Here is an 18,664-nt window from a genome sequence, read left to right as displayed (position 1 = left end):
AAACTTATTTCAAATTTTTTAGAAATAATGTACTACCGACAAACTTCAACGTGACGGAAGCTACCGGAAAACTTCATCCACAAATTTTTTCGGTAGTTGTTTTGATTTTTTTTTATAAATATTTTATAAATTAATTTTTTTAAAATTTTTTATTATATTAATATTCATTTAATTTTAACTATTTTTTTTTAGTGGATAGAACTAGAAGTAGAGACGACAAAATTGTAGGAAGAATACGTGACTTTAAATCTTCATCGTCTATGGATGTTTTGCTTCGAAAAGGAATCCTCAGCAATAGGTGACCATCTATAATGGAAGATGATGAGTTGGAGGAGGATCAAATTCAGATACATGAGTCCGTCCTTAATTATTTATGATGTATTAATTATATTGTATTAATTATTAATTATGGTATATTAATTATTAAGGTGTATTAATTATTTAAATGTGTATTAATTATTTACGGTGTATTATTATTTAAAAATATTTATGATGTATTAATTATTAATTATTATTTATGGTGTATTAAAAAAATGGTGCATCTTAAAATATTTGTCTATGAATTTTTTCATAAATAGAGAAAAATTGAAGAAAGTTTTTTGGTAATACTTATTTCTCTATTTTGTACCTTTTTTTTTTTGAGTTTTTTTGTAAATAACTTCTGTACAAAAAAACTTGTAAAAAAATTTTCAGAAGCGTATCCGAATTCTTCTAAATAATTTTCTAAACGTTACCGAAAAGTTTTTATCTATCATAAATCTTTTTTTTATTTATTTCGAAAATGATGAAATAATAAAAAAATGTGATTTTAAATTTGGTAAATTTTTTATTTTAGTATATTTTCATAAATTTGTAAAAATATAAGTATAAAAATGGAGATATAGAAGCCGAAAGCCAACAACATTTACGGTCTGAGTGAAGCTAAACACAATATCTCTAAACATTCACACAATAGAACAACGCACAACACATATTAAAACAAACAACACTACTACAACACCATGAAAATGACATAAACAATATAAACAAAGACTACTCCAACCACATAATTCACATCAAAGTTGCATAACAGAAAAAAAAGATACATTGCCGATATTTTCTTAATTTCAATACTGATACTTGAATTCATATATGCCTAGATGCAACATAAGAATCAATATTATGTGTTTGAACTAAAATAAATTATTAATTTATAAAATATCATATTATTTGACAATTAAAAAAATATTTAAAAATATTTAATATTGAGTCATGAAAATTATAGACTAAATTATTTAATTATCTCCAACTATTTATGACACAATTTATTTATGTCTTAGTTATGTGGAGCATTTTTATTTCAACCTCAAAAAAATAAAGAAGAGTTTGATATACTTACATTGTAATTTTATTTGTAACCTAAATATTACTATTCATAATACAATCTATATCTTTGTCAAATTAATAGTTATTGAGTAGATATAATCATATGGTAAATCTTTAAATATATTTTATATTTCATCGAATAAGTTCAACTAAACTCATAATATTTTTTTTTAAAATTTCAAGTAAATTATTGACTACAAGATTGTATAACTATATAAATATTACATTTTTATAAATTTTGATGTGTATGATTGCTAAGATGGCATGAAAATAATTAATACTTAGATCGTTGAGATTTAACATCTAAAAAAAATATTAGATGAAATAACTCAAACAAAAATTATTCTTTGAATAAATTGATTCTCATCCACTTAAATAGTGATATTATTTGAATGTGAAATGGAAACTAAGGTATTTATACCCACACTCACTCATTTATTTTTGTGAATAATTATTTATATTCACACTCGTATTTATAATACGAATTTTTATCTTATAAATATTTTTTGTGGCTAAATATCATGTTTGAGTTTGAGTGTGATCTCTAATTTAGAAATGAACACTTACTTTGTAGGCCCACTTTTTGAAGAGGAGTCTAAAAATGGACTGCAGTGTTTTATTCTTTTTTTGTTTTTTGCTTAAAATAATAAGGTTCAGTGGTTCGATGAATGGGACGCCACTAAATTGATGATTAATAATACAATGCCTTTTTTTTTTCCTTTTTCTTTTTCTTTCAAGTACATCATAGAAGTAATTTTAGTTTATACTAAGGTTCAATTAGTGACAATAGAGGATATTTCTGACTTTAAACGTGGTCCAATTATTGATAATTGAGGGCATTTCTGACCTTCCAAGGCTCTACCTCATTCTCTAGCAATTATTATTAAAAAACATAATATAATCGCAAAATGGACGAGCAAAAAAAATCATTTACATCTCATATCATTGTAAGAATATGGAGTCCCAAAGCTTCACGCAAGAGCAAGGGTTAGTCTAATTGCAGTTTTCTTTTTATTTCATCTATATAGTTTGTTGATATAACTAGTAACATTAATACTATTTTTGTTTTATTTTTATACATAAATAAATAATAATTAGCTAATAAGCTTTGTGCAGGAAAGTCCGAGCTGAAGATAAAAGCTATGGGCTGGGCTTGGGCAACGTGTTCTGCAAGACGGGTAAAGGTTGGACATGTGTGATAACTAAGACTGATGGGCCTGATGCTGGAAAAGTTTTCGTTAAATGCGGTGAAAATTGCACCTGCACTCTGTATGTCAAATACTGCTCTTCTTGCTTATATTTCTTTTATAATCTAAATTAAGAGTTTAAACACCATATCTTTATAGTCTACACCAATAATAAATACAAATATTTTATTATATAGTTATTTTATAATAATAATTACGATTATATGATAAAATAATAAAATTAATGATTTTTATTATTTATGTGTGTAATATTGATTTTTGTTTTTTTTTTCTAAATTAATAATTTGATTATTTTAATTTATTCGCAAACTATTCTGATGTCGGTTAAACGTAAAGCCATTTTTTGTTTAAGATTAAAAAAATGACTTTATATGTTACAATCCCCCTCCTTTTTTTGACATATGTAATTTTTATTTTTATTTTATATATTTTTTTTTAATGTTTTATCTTATGGACTAAATTCATTAAATATATTTATTTTTTAGAAGATACTAAAGTTATGTTTTGTACCGCTATAGATTTGTTAAATTTATAAGTACCGTAATTTTAATAAATCAATGTGATACCATATATGAACTAAGTTTACATAACAAGAGCTACTAATGAATAATAATAGTGTTATCTAAAAAAATAAATGAGATTTTCATGAATTTTAAACAAACATGTTTGTGTGTTTGGTTGTGTACAAAAAAAATTATTTTGAATAAATTTATTTTAATTAAAAGTAGTTTGAGTATGAAATTATTTAGATTTGAATTATTTTTTGAATGTTAAATTATATTTGTGGTCTTTTAAGTTATTTTTAAATTTTGTTTTAATGTCTGAAGTTTTATTTGTTTCACTTTAATCTCATGTGTTGCAAATCTTAGACACTTTGATCTCTTAAGTTATTTTCGATTTGTTTTAATCTCTTAAGTTAAAAATATTAAATATTTTAGTTCCTTAATTTACAAAAACTAAACATTTTAGTCGTTTAAATTACAATATTAGACACTATTATAAATGACTAAAATATATAATATTTGTAACTTAATGGACCAACATGTTTAATATTTATAGTTTAAAGGACTAAAATAAAATGAAAATAACTTAATGAATTCAACTGCATAACGTTTGTAACTTAAGATATCAAAATAAAATGAACCAAATTTAAAAGAATAAAATATAAACTTAAAATAACTTCAAGGACTATAAGTGCAATTTTTTTATTTGATTTTTAATCTCTATATTAGAATTCAGTTCAATAATAGTGTGTTGACAAATTGCTACTTGATTGATTGAACTATTATTAAAAATTAGAGTGAGAGGAATTATGAGGATGGTGCCTTATACTAAAAAATAGAAAAGACCTTACAGTTAAGTGAACACTTACAAATGAATTTTATATTTGTCTCTAAAGGAACCTTAGTCCAAGTTAATCACCACTTTCATCTCAAAATTCTAAGGGTCAAGGAATTTAGTTTTTTAATTTGCAAAATAAAAAAAAATCATTCTTGAAATTAAAAGAACTTTCATATTGTTGACTAACAAATTTGAAGTTAAAAATAATTCCAGATAGAAAAAAAACTCACATTTGTTTTAGACTTATATAATAATTTATTTTTGGAAGAATTTTAGTATGTATTGGACATTTTCTAAAATTCTTGATGTTCACAAACTCTTGTGCAGTAATGGTGAAGCTGTGTCCCCTGAAATTGAGAGTAGTAGTGACAATGACAGCGAAACATTCTGCAAATGTGGAGAAGGGTGGAGTTGTTCAATTTTCAGGACTGAAGGCCCTGATGCAGACTCAGGCAAGGGCTTTGCTGAATGCACTCAACAATACAAGTGTGCTTGTAATTGTTGACCACCAATTGTCCCTAAAGAACCTAATATAATACTACGAAGGCTAATAAATTTGGTATGTCAAATAAAGGGACTACTATCCTCCAGTTATTATGTGTGATTAGTAATGAATTTGGTTTTTGCCTCTTGTTTCTAAGTTACATTGATATTGTACAACACACCTTCTTATTAGTCAAGAACAATAAGTTTGGATTTATGATGCTAAAAACGAAGTGCTTACTCACTTTGTATTTGTGTTTGTTTTTGTAATAACAAAAATTAATTTTAAATGAATTGGGTTTACACTTATTTTAAATTAATTGAAATATATTATCAACCTTAATCTCCATATTCTTCACTTAATCACTTCCTTTCCATTGCCTTGAAGCAGATAAAAATTTGAAGTTGAGCTATGATGTTAATTTTATAGTTCTAAGATGCATAAAAAATGTATCGAAGCTTCTTTTTGTTTATTGCACTATTTTTTTAAACTACACACTACTAGTTCAAACTATAGACAACCAAAATTTCATTTTCTTCACCTTGTACTGCCATAAACTTCTATAAGTATAGTCTTTGTGTCCCTTTCTTGTTTGGTGGAGGCTCCATAGAGTCATTTGACAACTAATTCAGCATCACTTTCAATGGAAATATTCTTTAAATTTTGTTCCTCAACCCACATCAGACACCATCGGAGTCCCATGGTTCAGCCCGAATACACTGAGATCAGTAGAGTTTCTGGCCACTAACCCTCTTCATAAAGCAACCAGCATCCACATTAATTTTCACCGTGCGACACCGAGGAGGACGCCACTTCTGCTCCATAAGGCTTTTTAAATTTATACAACAATTAGTTAAAAGGTAACATTACTGAATATGAATCTGTTTCTATAATTCCAAATCATCCATAGTGTCACACCAAATAATTGTTGAGCCAGCATATCAGGTGCTGAAAGCCACTTCAACATCCAAATTCTAATGTCCTGTTGGTTTGGAACATGTAAACAGAAGGTGGCCGAAAATCAAACAGCCAAAACAGCTAGGCACTATATAAACAAAAGATCAATATCTTCCATAGCAGAGCGACATAGAGGGTAGTTCATGTCTAGACTAATATCAGCTCTGAAATTGTTGCATCGGCATGCAGTCGACTTTGAAGTTTAAAATCTTAATGGTCAGGAGGAATCCAATTGTCTTTGAGAGATATAAGTGTATTAGAGCATAAGATAATTCAACATAAAAAACAGCCTAAGACAACGAAGCTAAATGATTTGCAAACATATTATATTATCATAGCAAAATATGTGTATCATGATGACATAATGAGGGCATGAAAACAACACAATAGTACTTAATCTAATCATACACGGATAGCACAAGACGAAAGTAGCAGAAATCACTATGACAAAAAAAAAACATTCTAAAAGATTTACACATACTACATATAAACAGAAAAATGGTACAAGACTATATGAATAATAACATAGCAACATACAATTAAACAATGTTGATAAACAATCATTCCAAATACATATATACAAATACCACAAATCCTTATAAAGTGGTGCAACTTATTGATTCTTAGTTGGTTAGTTAGTTCCTTATATAATGAATTAGATAAACAACTAACTAGTATAAAATAACTAATCAGTGCAACTAATTAACCAACTAAGATATTCGTACTGGCACATAACCTAACCTAACGGTTTACAAGGTCAAGGACAGTGTTTCTACCATGAGGTCTATTCTCTTTCCTCACATAATCCCTCGCTTCTTTCTCCCCATACTCCGCCAATCCTACCTCTCCCTTCATTTTCCATAAAATCTCCCCAAAACTTTTATGCGCCAAATAAGCTTCCGCCTCCACACTCTCCCCACCCTCCGTCACAACCACCACCGGAATCCGTTCGTAATAACCATTTCGCACTCCTTCGAATTCGTCTAGCCTAACCACCGCGTCGTCCGACACCGCGTAAACCTCTCCCTTAACCCGATTACCCGACCCGGGTAAATTGATTAAGTACGGTATCCCGTGGGGTCCACACACAAGAGGATACGGTTTCTCCGTGTAGTAGGTATCCACAAAAACGACGTCGTCTTTGTTTTTTAGATCTTCCATTAAAGGTTGGTTGGGGAATCCTCGTTTCAATGTGCCGTATGCGAAGATTAGGTGGGGTTTCGCCTTCGCCATTCTCTCTCTCTCTTAGTGTCGCGCGATTATTTCACTCCTTAATTAATCTTCCTTCATTTTCAAGGCCCATTAGTATGGGCTTGGGCCTTAAAGGGTTGTAAAATAGTAGGGTTAGGTAGGAGATTTCTACTCACACCTTCATATATTCTAAATAACACTCCCTTTTTTTTCCTTTTCCGATTTTAACTCTTTTTAAACTAACCAATTCAGACGAGATTAATCTGGATAGAAATGTTAAATATAAATTTAAGGATTTTGTATATCTCTGGACTAATTTGAATATGTAAAAAAAAATTGAAAAAATATAAAATTAATGTTCTTTATGGTTATGTGAACAATCCTACAATGTGATTAAGTATTGACCGATGAGTTATCTTTTAATTGATTTTTATTTTTTATTTTTATAGTACACCTTATTGCTCTATAGTTGATTTAAAATATTGAAATTGTGAGGATATCATATATTTCCCCTAGAGGCAAAAGATTGTAATTAAGGTAGTTTACCAAAAAAAGAACATAACTACGCGAGTTAATTTATTGAAATAATTGATGTTCTACCAACAAATGTTAATATTTTTTTCCATTTAATTTCTTTTTGGTGATATAATCCCTTTAAAAAAAATTAACCTCATAATGTAAAACAAGAAAAAGAAAAACCAATAAGTGTTGGTTGAATGGTATAAAGTATAAACAAACACGTTTAGGCCCACTACAATGCCATGTTGCCGAAACTAGAACAAGTTAAAATCAGTTACGGGAAACGAATTTGGTTTATGAATAATTGCATTAATTGAAACAGCGAAATAGTCATGTCATAAAATAGACAACAAGATATTGATTTTTCATAGTTGAACTTTCTTGATTGTAAATATATACGTCAAACAAATCTATGAAGCCCAACAAGTAACATACATAGTACTATAGTGTTTTAGTAATCTGCTACTCTTAAACGTGTGGTGATTAACGCAATCACGCGTATAAAAACGATGATAGAAAATGATTGGAAATAAGCTTTTTAGGGTGAGGATAATAACACTTCAACAACAAACAATTATTTTTCGTAGAAGAGATAATAAATACAATAAAAAACTGATATAATTATAAGATTTTAAATTTAAATTTAAAATATAATATTTAATTTAATAATATTGATATTTTATCAGTTAAATTGTTAAATTGTGACTTAAAGAAATCGCTACAATTTTTTTTCTTCATACATATAAACAATAATTTGGTTCATGTATGATTTGATGGCACGACAGAAGAATTATTGGGCTTAAGTGCTAAGATCATGTCTCTGATGTTGCCGTTAATTTTTTGTTAGGAAGTGTTTGTAGTTTTCTTTTCCATAAAGTTAAGGTCACTAACTAATTTTAGAAGGGACCCCATCTATTAGTATTTGTACACTAGTTAACTAGTGTCCTTCAAATCACGCAACATACCAAATTAAAAATAATGGACATGCCATATAGTTCCAGTATTAGCTGTTGTTGCTAGAAAGCTTTGTTGACAAATTTAAAATTGTTTGTGTTTTTATATAAAATGACAATTTCAAAACTTAAATGAGACATCAATTTTATTTTTCATATATAAGCAGAAATAAATTGGGATTAGACCTATAACTACTCATGTAAAGAGTATACTTCAAGAGAGGAGTGAAAGAGTCAATGAATCAAATTCCAATATTTGAGAAAGCTTGAAAAATGTTTCTTCCTCCGTCCCAAAATATTCATCGTAGTTGACTATTTCAGAGAAATTAAGAAAAAAATGATAAATGATTGAAAGAGAATGTGATTTTACCGATCTAATATTAACTATTTTTTTTTCTTCGTTATCATGGATATAAAGTGAAAAATAATAACTTGAGAATGATGCATATAACATCAATTAGATCGTACAATTGAAAAACAAACATTTAAAGTTGCATTGAAAATTGAAAGCAATATTTTTTGTTGTTGCAAATATTGACAATTACTTTGGGCCAGATGTAGTAATATAACTAATTATTAATATCCTCAAAGTTGAACTAGAAGGTACTATTGTTATACAAGAATTTTTTCCATTCAATTATTAAAAAATTGACAAGAATTGTGATGGAACTTATTACTTGGATTCCGTTGATATTAGGGGATCAAAAACCATTCGGGAGACGTTTTATGAATTTGAGGTATAGACTACATAAAGTTGCTCATGGCTTGAAGGTTTGCAACATTTTTTAAAATTTAGAAGATTTACTTATGAGAAAAAAAAAAAAAAGCACAACATTTATAGATATTGAGTAAATACTCAAATTTGTCCCTGACTTTTGACACTTGTATCATTATAGTCCTTCACTTTATCATAATTTCAAAATAGTCCCTCAAATTATCCAACATTAATCAACTTAGTTCTTCCATCACTCTCAATCAACTAACCATGTTAACTTTCTTGATTTGCTAGGTTAAATGCCACATAAGCAAAATATTATAGACTATTTTGAAATAATTTAAATGAATAATTTTCTTCATTTGATTTACTCGTTAATATCTTTTTGTCTTTCTTTCTTCTTCCTCACACTCTCATTAATTCCTTTCATTTTCATTTCGTTTTTTTGTTAGTCATTTGAAGTTGTATTGAATATTTTACATCACTAAACCCATTATTAATTTTATGTTTTTTTAAATCTTTTCCTAGTTTCTGAGATGTTGCATAGCTTACTATTCTTTTCTCGAACCTCTTTCTTTCAATGTTTCTTCCTTTGACAATAGTTGCATATGTGTGTTTGTGTAGTCTTCCTCTTTTACATGTCTCCTATCTTCTTTCTTTAGTAAGTTTGGAATATTGATGAGTGTTATGGATCACAAATAAGTAGTAAACCACATTTAAAATTAATAATCGGGAGAGATTGAGTGTGTTATAATATAACCTATGTTTTGCTACACCTTAATGGTACATAATGGAAAAAATTGCATAGTTGTTGTTACATGCTATGCAACATACTATGAGATATCAGGGTGGCCACTAAATAAAGTAAAAATATTAGCTAAACACAAAATAAAAAGTAAAATAAATAAGCATACTTAAGCAACTAAACCTTATTATTATTGCAATTTAGCATCATATTGTACTCACAAAGACCCATTATTCTCTATATTATATACTACTATAAATTGATGATTTGCCTTTCTTTAGTTTTTTTAGCCTCTCCATTGGCAATGTTTCATCATGTGTGTAGTCTTGATGGATGTAAGACTTCCTTTGAGTATTTTGAGTCATAAATATATGCTTAGTTTAAAAGAACTAGCCCATGGGAGATTAAGGTGATACATGTAAATTGTCATAACTACATTTCCAACAAATAACATAATGGAAGTAATTGAGGAAGTAAGTTTGGCATGGTGTTAATCAAGTGCAAATTATAATTGTGCTGCTCAATAATTGGGTTTGTTTTTTTCATTAATACCAGCGGTATAATTGTCGTAATCCATGGAGAATATTTATTTATTTGAGCTTATATTAGGTGCATATGAGAGTCTAAAAGTTGTGGCATAAACAATAAACAAGAAGTGTATGAAAGAAATAAAGGAGTCTGAGAAAAAGTAAACTCAGAAAGATCTATAATGTGTTTATATCAAGTGTTACAAAAATATTTACATTTTTAAAATAGTCCTCAATATTTCGGTTATATAACATTTAATGTGACAAATTAACAACGTTAATAAATAATGTTAGTTGATTTAGACCGAAGGAGAGACTATATTAATTAACATTAAAAAATACTCAGAGGCTATTTTAGAATTATGATAAAACAAAGGATTGAGTTGATACAAATATAAAAAATAAAAAATGATTTTGGGTATTTACTCATTAGGTATTTGCATAATCGTTCTACCGTCGATAAAAAACCTTTTATAAAAAAAATTTCTAAGACAGAGAAAAATAATATGCAGAAAGATACTACATTATAAATATTCGTACAAGGATTAGAAAATCTACTTAATTTAAGAAATATTTTTTTGAATTATTGTTTTTTCTTTTTTTGCGTTAGGTTAATGTTCCATAGTTTTTGTTTTTCCTTTCTTAATAAATTATTAACCTAAAATAAATATTATTTTTTTCACACTTTTGGCCAAAACATATCTTTACATAGAAATTTGAAAACAAATTATGAGACACATGTATAAAACATGAAATAAAATATTTTTTATTGGTCAATTAATTAGAGTATGATTTTTCATTAATGAATTAGTAAATGAATAAATATATATTTTTATTTGTATTGTATTTTTTGAATATATGTAACAAAAATTTGAGCAAAATTATAATACAACTGGATAAACAATACAAAGGATTTTTTTTCACCAATCAATTAGTTAGAATACGGTATTTCGTTAATCAATTAGTTAAAAAATAAATATGCATTTCATTAATAAGGTGTATTTTAAATATTTTCTACATAAAAATTTAACCAAAATTATAATACTCATGTATAAATCACATACAAAATAATTATTTTTCGTTGCTCAAATATTAATTAGAATACAGTAATTTCACTAATCAATATATTAGTTTAAAATTAAATATGTATTAGTATTGCATTTTCTCAATATCTTCTAAATAATAATTTCAACAAATTATACACATAACAAATAGTTTTTTTTTCACTAGTTAATTAATTAGAATACAATCTTTCGCTAATAAATTGAATAAACATATATCTGTATTTTATTTGTCATATATGTTATCTATATTCTAAATAGTATTTTCAAAAAACTTATAATAGACTAAATATATACTTCATTTATAAACTATAAACTATATATGAGATAAATATTTTTTATTGTAAAATTAATTAAAAAATTGTTTTTTCTTAATCAATTAATTAAAAGATAAATATATAATTAATTAGTACTTTGATTTTGAATATCAACAACATAAAAATTTGAACAAAATTATAATACAATTATTATATAAATCATATATAAGACACATTTATTGGTCAATTAATTAGAATTCAGCCTTTTACTAATCAATTAATTAAAAAAAATATCTTTTATATAATAATTTGATCAAAATTGTAATACATGTGTAAAAGAAAAATATAAGATAAATATTTTTTTATTGTTCAATAAATTTCGTTAATTTTATAATTTTATTTTATAATAATAATTACAATAAAATTACGTATAATAAAATAAGAAAATCAACAATTTTTTAATTATAACCCGACAACGCAGCTTCTTGTTTCTTTTCCAACTTCCCAAGTCCCTCTCATTCAGAATACAGAGAAAAAGTAAAAGCTTAAAAGAGTGCCCGAAGTTTAGATTTAAAAGAGACTTTAGTTGATGTTTCGAGTACATTGATTTATTTTATCATTAAAATTAACTACTTTACATTTGTGCATCTTGTATTTTCAAATATAAATATTATTAATTTAATTGCAGATTGTGTCTTTTATTTGTATTAACTACGAAATTAATTAATAAAAATAAAATTTAACGTATTTTAAAAAAATGTGAAACATAATTTTATGATATAAAATTATTTAGATGCATTAATTATTAATGTATTATTAATTAAATTATAAATATAAAAATTTTCTAAAATTAAAAATTAAAATTTTATGGTATTTTATTTCGATTTTATAAGTGTTAAAGCATTCTAACAATGCCATCTCGCTATTTTTTATTAAAAAATTAAAGACAAAAATCAAAATTATCGATTTTTAATATAAGAAGATAACTTTCGTAAATCAATAAAAATAAAATGATTAAAATTACAATTAAATTATATTATTTATGTCATATTCTTTTGAACATTTGATTAAATTTTATTCTATATTTATGACTGGTTCTTATTGCCACTTTCAAACTATGTTTTTTATTTTTATTTTAAAATTTAATAACAAAATTCGCACATAATAATATAAAAAAGATAAATATTTCAAAATTGAATATACATCTCAAATTATCAAATATCTTATTTAATTATCATTTTAAGTTATATTTACAAAATTCGGATTACTTAATCATAATAATCATTTTATTTATTTAATTATCATTTGTATTTATTTAGAAAAAAGAAGTAACTTTTTGTCAAGAAAAAGATAGTAACACCTGCACAAAATTTTTGTCAAGAAAAAGAGTAACACCAACGCATTTTGCGCATAGGAGCTACTGTATCAAATGGACATACGTCGCTTGCCGAAGGAGTCGTGTCGTGTGTGATATTAATTATTTATTTCAAGTACGCAATTTTTCTTATTAAAAATTTTACGATAAAAAGAAGGCAGTATTATAAATCTTTAGATCAATAATATTTTATATTAAATTTTTTAATATATAAATAATATGTCATTCAACATTATTTAATTTTAATAACATCAAAATATGTTCAATTTTTAATTTATGGCAAAAGTTAATCTCTATTAAAAATAATATATTTTAAATAAATAAATAATATTAAAAATAATTAATTTATAATTTAATTAATAAATAAATATTTAATTATAAAAATGATAAAAGGAGAGATTTGTTTATTTATCGAAAAAAAGCGAAAAAGGAAACGGTACCTTCGTCATTCGTGTGCGTATGTCTGTCCGCGTCGCATATATTGGCACGGAATTCTTTCCTTTATCCCCCAAAAACACGTTTAAAGAGAAAAGTGTTAAGAACAAGAGATACACGCAATCCATATATACATTAATATATCCAAAATTGAAGGTGCCATTGGCATGTTCTTAGAAATTGGAAAGCCAAGTTCAGTGTGTGTAAGCGATTAAAAGTTGAACCAAATTCAGCATGGTCACTTAGCACATGCAATGTTCTTGTTGTGCATGTGTGGCCCCCAAAGTGAAGTCGTGTGGCATTAATTCACTATGATTTTATTAGGCGTTCGGATCATGATTTTGCATTCACCTCACATTCTATTTTTCTTATAGAAAAAATTAAAAACAAGTTTTATCTTAATATTTTGATTAAATTGTGGATTTAGTCTTCTTATATTAAAATCTTAAAATTTAGTCTATGTATTTTATAATTTTTAAGATTTTATCTGGCACCCATATTTGAGTTTAATTTTGATGATGTGAGTTCTTAATTAATGAAGTGAAATTATATTTTATGATTAATTAATATATATTTTGACACATAAAATATAATTTCATGTCATTTATTAAGATGACACACCAATAAAAAATTCTAAAAATTGTAAAACATGAACGTTAATTTCTCGACTTTTAAAATAAAAAAACTAAAATTACGATTTAGTTAAAATAAAAAGATTAACAATACATTTAAATTGATAAAATAATATTTGTTGTTACGGTAGTATAATATGTTAGTAATTAACACTTAAATTTTAGATATTTTTTAAACTATTTAAGTTTTTTAACCATTATGTTGGAAAGTTAAGTTATATGTATTGTTTTACTTATTCTTGCTTTAGAAATGTACTTTTGGGTTCAAAAGTCAAGTAACTATCCATCAACAGTTTAGAAAAACAAATGCGTTCCTTCATTCGACCACGTTTCCCTACTTCATATCGAGTGAATGTCAAATCATAGATTGTTTGTCATTTGAAATTTAAAGATGCACTTAACATGTTTGATAAATTGCTTGTCAAGAGTACTTTTTATTGAATTGTTTCTTTCAAGTGCTTTTGGACATGGCTTTTGGGTACATCGACTTGTGATGAAAAAATATTATAATAAGGAGTTTTAGTTTTACCTTTTAATACAGAGGTTTTGTTTTTCCTTTCAATAAAGTGTGTTGTTTTTTTCCTTTCAATAAGGAGTTTTTGAAGCTATCGAAGATAATGAGTTGCATAACTTGGAATTGTCGTGGGATTGGAAACCCAAAGACAGTTAGAGTGTTCAAAAAACTCATACGAGATAAGTATTTCACTTGTGTATTTCTCTTAGATACTAAGAAAAAAGATTTTGAGATGAATCATTTTCAAAATAGACAAGGTTTATTAGGGCCATTCATGTTAGTTGTGCAAGAGAAGATAAAAGACATGTTGGCGATCTTTCAATGTTTTGGAAGGAAGGCGTCAAATTCGAGATATTATCTTTTTTCCCTAACCATATTAATGTTTTAATAGTTATGGTTGATGGAGATGAGAAATGGAGGTTGATTGAGGTGTGTAGTTTTTCGAACTCTCAAATGAAACATAAAACATGTGAATTAATTGATCAATCAGTATTGGTGTAAAATATTGATAAGTGACTCCTCATCGGGGATTTCAATATGATTCTTTGACAAGATGAGAAGGAAGGTGAGAATTTCAGTAACTCTATTCTGATTTCGATGTTTTAGGACACTCTTCAAATCAAATCTTTCTGAATTAGGATTTCAGGACGATAAAATTTACTTGGCATAATGATCAGGATGGAGTTTCTAATATTAAGGCCCACCTTGATAGAATGGTAGCTACATCGAGATGGTTATAATTTTATTCTTCGACTTCAATGGTGCATTTACCGATGCATGATTCAGATCACTTGATACAACAATGTGAAGAATGTTGTTTTTGTGATAGTGGAATGGCAGTGGCAGTAATGGGTGCTTGGGAGATGATAAGAAATTCTATGTTTGACAGAATCATTCGTTGTGTGAATGATCTTTCTAACTAGGGTCGTCAGCGCTTCGGTGATATTTCTAACTAGATAAAAATTTCTCAAAAGAATTTAAACGACCTTAATTAACAATCACAACAAAAAGGGAGTAATTTTTCAGAAATAAGAAGAATGGAGGCTATACTGGATGATTTGGTGGAGAGTGAGGAGATTTGGTGGGCTCAGATGTCTCATGTTTTGTGGTTAAAACATGGAGATAAAAATACGAAATATTTTATTCAAAAAGCTTCTAAGAGAAAATCTAGAAATTGGGTTGATTGTATCTGAAATAATCGTGGAGAAAAATTTGATGATGAGGAAGACATAACCTTGATTTTCAATAATTTCTTTACTAGTCATCTTGAAAGAATTTTTGAAGTTGTGGAAGTGGTCAAAGATAGACTTTCAAATTCTATGTGTAACATTAGGAAGCATAGTTCACCAAAAATGTAGTTTTCTTAACTGCTAAAAATTTAAAGCCTCATGCTGCCTCAGGTCGTGATGGAATGTTAGCTTTATTTTATCAACAATTTTGGTGTATAGTTGGTAAGGACATGACATCTTTTGTTTTAGAGATTATTAATGATGGTGGAAATCCAAGTAGCATGAATTATATACTTATATATGTCTCATTCTAAAATGAAAAATTCGAAGGTACCAGGTGATTTTATTTATATTTATTTATCTTTGCAATGTCATTTTTAAAATAACTACAAAAACAATTGCAAATAAGATGTAATTGATTAGTCACGATATCATTGAAAAATTTCAAAGTACTTTTGTGCCAAGACGTTTACACACTAATAATGTCTTACTAGCTTATAATTTTTTTCATTATATGAGGAAAAAAATAATGGTAAGAAAGGGTGTGTTGGCCTAAATTTGGATATGTCTAAGATAGATGACCGCATCAAATAAAATTTTTTTATTGAGGTTTTTCAATCTATGGGTTTTTTTTCTAAAAAATGGTAGAACTTGATTTATATTTTTATTTCCACGATATTTTTTTTTTTCTGTTTTGTATAATGGAATTCTTTGTCAAAAGCTATGTCCTCAGCAAGGTCTTCACCAAGGGGATCCTTTGTTTACCTATCTTTTTATCTGATGTGCAAATGTATTTTTTGTTCTTCTAAAAAAAGCACAAGAAAATAAGGTCCTTCATTGAATTCAAATTACAATACGGGCTCTAAAAATTAATCATTTATTTTTTGTAGATGGTAACGTCATATTTTGTAGGGATTCTCTTGAAGATGCCCAAACCATTCCGTAAATTCTTAATACTTATCAATATGCTTCTTAAACTTATGAATTTGGATAAATCATAAATCTCTTTCAGCCGAAATGTGTCTAATGGTCGTAAAATCTTGTTCCAAGTGTGAATACAAATTTAGGCTGATGAGTGTCATCCGAAGTATCTGAGGCTACCTTCTTTTGTTGGTAGATCTAAGCAAGATGCATTTAATTTTATCCAAGATAAGGTGTGGAAAAAATTGAAGGGTTGGACATAAAGATTTTTATCAACTACAAAGAGAGAAGTTTTGATCAAAGTAATGATTCAAGCAATTCCTACGTATGATGAGTTGCTTTCTACTTCCGATGTGTTTTAGTGAGCACATTGAAAGCATGATTAATAAGTTTTGGTAGGGCATCAAACAAGGTGAATGTAGAATTCATTAGATTAACTGGGAGACATTATGTAAGGAAAAAAAAAAAAGAGGGGTATGAGCTTTTGAAGATTTCATGGTTTCAATCTTGTAATGTTGTCTAAACAATGGTGGCGTGTCATGCATAATGACGATTTATTGATTTCACAATGTCTAAAAGCAATGTATTTTCCCATGAGCAATTTGTTGAGAGTTTCAATTGGCTATTGCCCAAGTTATACATGGAGAAACATTTTGCAAGTTCATATAAATGTTATTGAGAAATCTGGCATTTGGGGAGTAAGGATAGTCATCAAATTTGCGTATGATATGATAATTGGCTTTCTTATCAAAATAGTCACAAGAATTGATCTCCTAAACCTTCTAATTTTAATATCATGTTTGTCTTTGATCTCATACATCACAATATTCAATACTGGAATCTCCCTTAATGAAGTTTTTCTTCTCTTTGAAGCTCAACAAAATCTTTAATTTTCATTTTCTTTCTCTCAACTACATGATGAGTTTGTGTGGGGTGCTTAACGATCTACTATTTTTTTAGTGAAGAGTTTGTATTATTTTATAAAGGCAAGGTATGAGGGATTTGTCTCTCATAATTCATCCCATGATATTGATCAGCAAGTGTGTAAAATAAAAAATATCCCAAGACACACTCATTTTTCTTGGAGGATTCCACATACAAAAAATGCCAGTAAAAAATGATATTTTTAAAAGAGGAATCAATTGTCTGTTTTTTTGGCAACATAATGAGACAATTTCATACCTCTTTATGGAGTGTCCCTGGTCAAAGCATGTATGGTTTGCTTCTCTTTTAGGTCTGGTATTTAATTCATATGATTTCAGGTACGCACCATTTCATAGTGGTTGAAAAGAAATATTATTGATGCAAATGAGAATGTGATTGTACATGTGTTGGCCTTGTGTTATGAAATATGAGGGGCTAGAAATAAAAAATGTTTCGAGGGGACTAATGTTGATATAACTACTATTGTTCAAAAGACACACAGATCTATTGTTAATTTTGATAGTGCTAGTGCAATGTTATTGGAGGTGTTAAGCGGTGGTCTCAGTTTTCCTATATCTGATGTTCGTTGGAGACCTTCATTTAGTAGTTGTCACAGGCTTAATGTTGATGCAATAGGTCCGACAGATTGGGACAAATGGGGTATTGGTGCGGTAGTGACATATGTTGATAATGTAGTAGTGGTTGGTAAGTCATTTTATTACCAGATTCAGAGGCAGCAGAAGTTTTAACTATGTGGAAGTGTTTGGAGTTTATTAAAGATATGTCTTTCTTGATATTTATAGCGGAATGAGATGCATCAAAAGTGGTTGCGACGTTGAACGCTCATCAACAATGTCTCACCTATGTTGATTCTATTATTAAAGGTTGTATTAATTTTAATGTTTGCTTTCACAATTTAAATGTTTTACATGTTAGGTGTGATACCAACCAAACTGCTCATTATTTAGCTAAATATGATATTTATAATCAGAATTGCATGTGGATTGAAGAGACTCTGATTTGTATTTATGTTGCCTTAACTTCTAATTTATTTTCAAACTTTGTTTAATAAAATTATCATTGACATCAAAATAAAAAACCACTTATGTTACATATTTAAGATATGTTAATGATGTATTAAGGAACAAAGTATAAATTCTCTCAAAAACAGAAATAAATAATTAATAACGTCATTCTAATTAAAGATGACTTTTCATTTTCTAATTAATGAGTTTAAATAAAATAAGTTTAGAGGGATACATAATATATTTTGAATAACAAATAAAATAAGGCAAAACTAACAACCGCTCT

The 18,664-nt window shown here is 27.4% G+C and overlaps 2 protein-coding genes across 2 annotated transcripts; one reads left to right on the top strand and one right to left on the bottom strand.

The window, feature by feature from the left end:
* Nucleotides 1-2,195: 2,195 nt before the first annotated feature.
* Nucleotides 2,196-4,713, top strand: LOC113788069 (uncharacterized). Its single transcript, XM_027337533.2, has 3 exons — nucleotides 2,196-2,352; nucleotides 2,482-2,634; nucleotides 4,242-4,713. Exons 1-3 carry the CDS (start codon nucleotides 2,321-2,323, stop codon nucleotides 4,417-4,419), a joined length of 363 nt encoding a protein of 120 aa, XP_027193334.1. The 5' UTR covers nucleotides 2,196-2,320; the 3' UTR covers nucleotides 4,420-4,713.
* Nucleotides 4,714-6,096: 1,383 nt separating this feature from the next.
* On the bottom strand, nucleotides 6,097-6,588 carry LOC101498691 (putative gamma-glutamylcyclotransferase At3g02910). The gene has a single exon (XM_004512466.2). It carries the CDS (start codon nucleotides 6,586-6,588, stop codon nucleotides 6,097-6,099), a length of 492 nt encoding a protein of 163 aa, XP_004512523.1.
* Nucleotides 6,589-18,664: the final 12,076 nt, after the last annotated feature.

Source organism: Cicer arietinum, chromosome 8 (assembly GCF_000331145.2).
Source record: "Cicer arietinum cultivar CDC Frontier isolate Library 1 chromosome 8, Cicar.CDCFrontier_v2.0, whole genome shotgun sequence".
Lineage (NCBI taxonomy): Eukaryota > Viridiplantae > Streptophyta > Magnoliopsida > Fabales > Fabaceae > Cicer > Cicer arietinum.
This window is presented reverse-complemented; position numbering and strand designations above follow the sequence as displayed.

Coding starts and splice junctions, on each gene's coding strand:
- LOC113788069 (XM_027337533.2), top strand. CDS start 2,321: ATGGAGTCCCAAAGCTTCACGCAAGAGCAAGG. Junction 2,353..2,481: donor AGCTTCACGCAAGAGCAAGG/GTTAGTCTAATT, acceptor AGCTTTGTGCAG/GAAAGTCCGAGCTGAAGATA. Junction 2,635..4,241: donor GAAAATTGCACCTGCACTCT/GTATGTCAAATA, acceptor ACTCTTGTGCAG/TAATGGTGAAGCTGTGTCCC.
- LOC101498691 (XM_004512466.2), bottom strand. CDS start 6,588: ATGGCGAAGGCGAAACCCCACCTAATCTTCGCATACGGCACATTGAAA.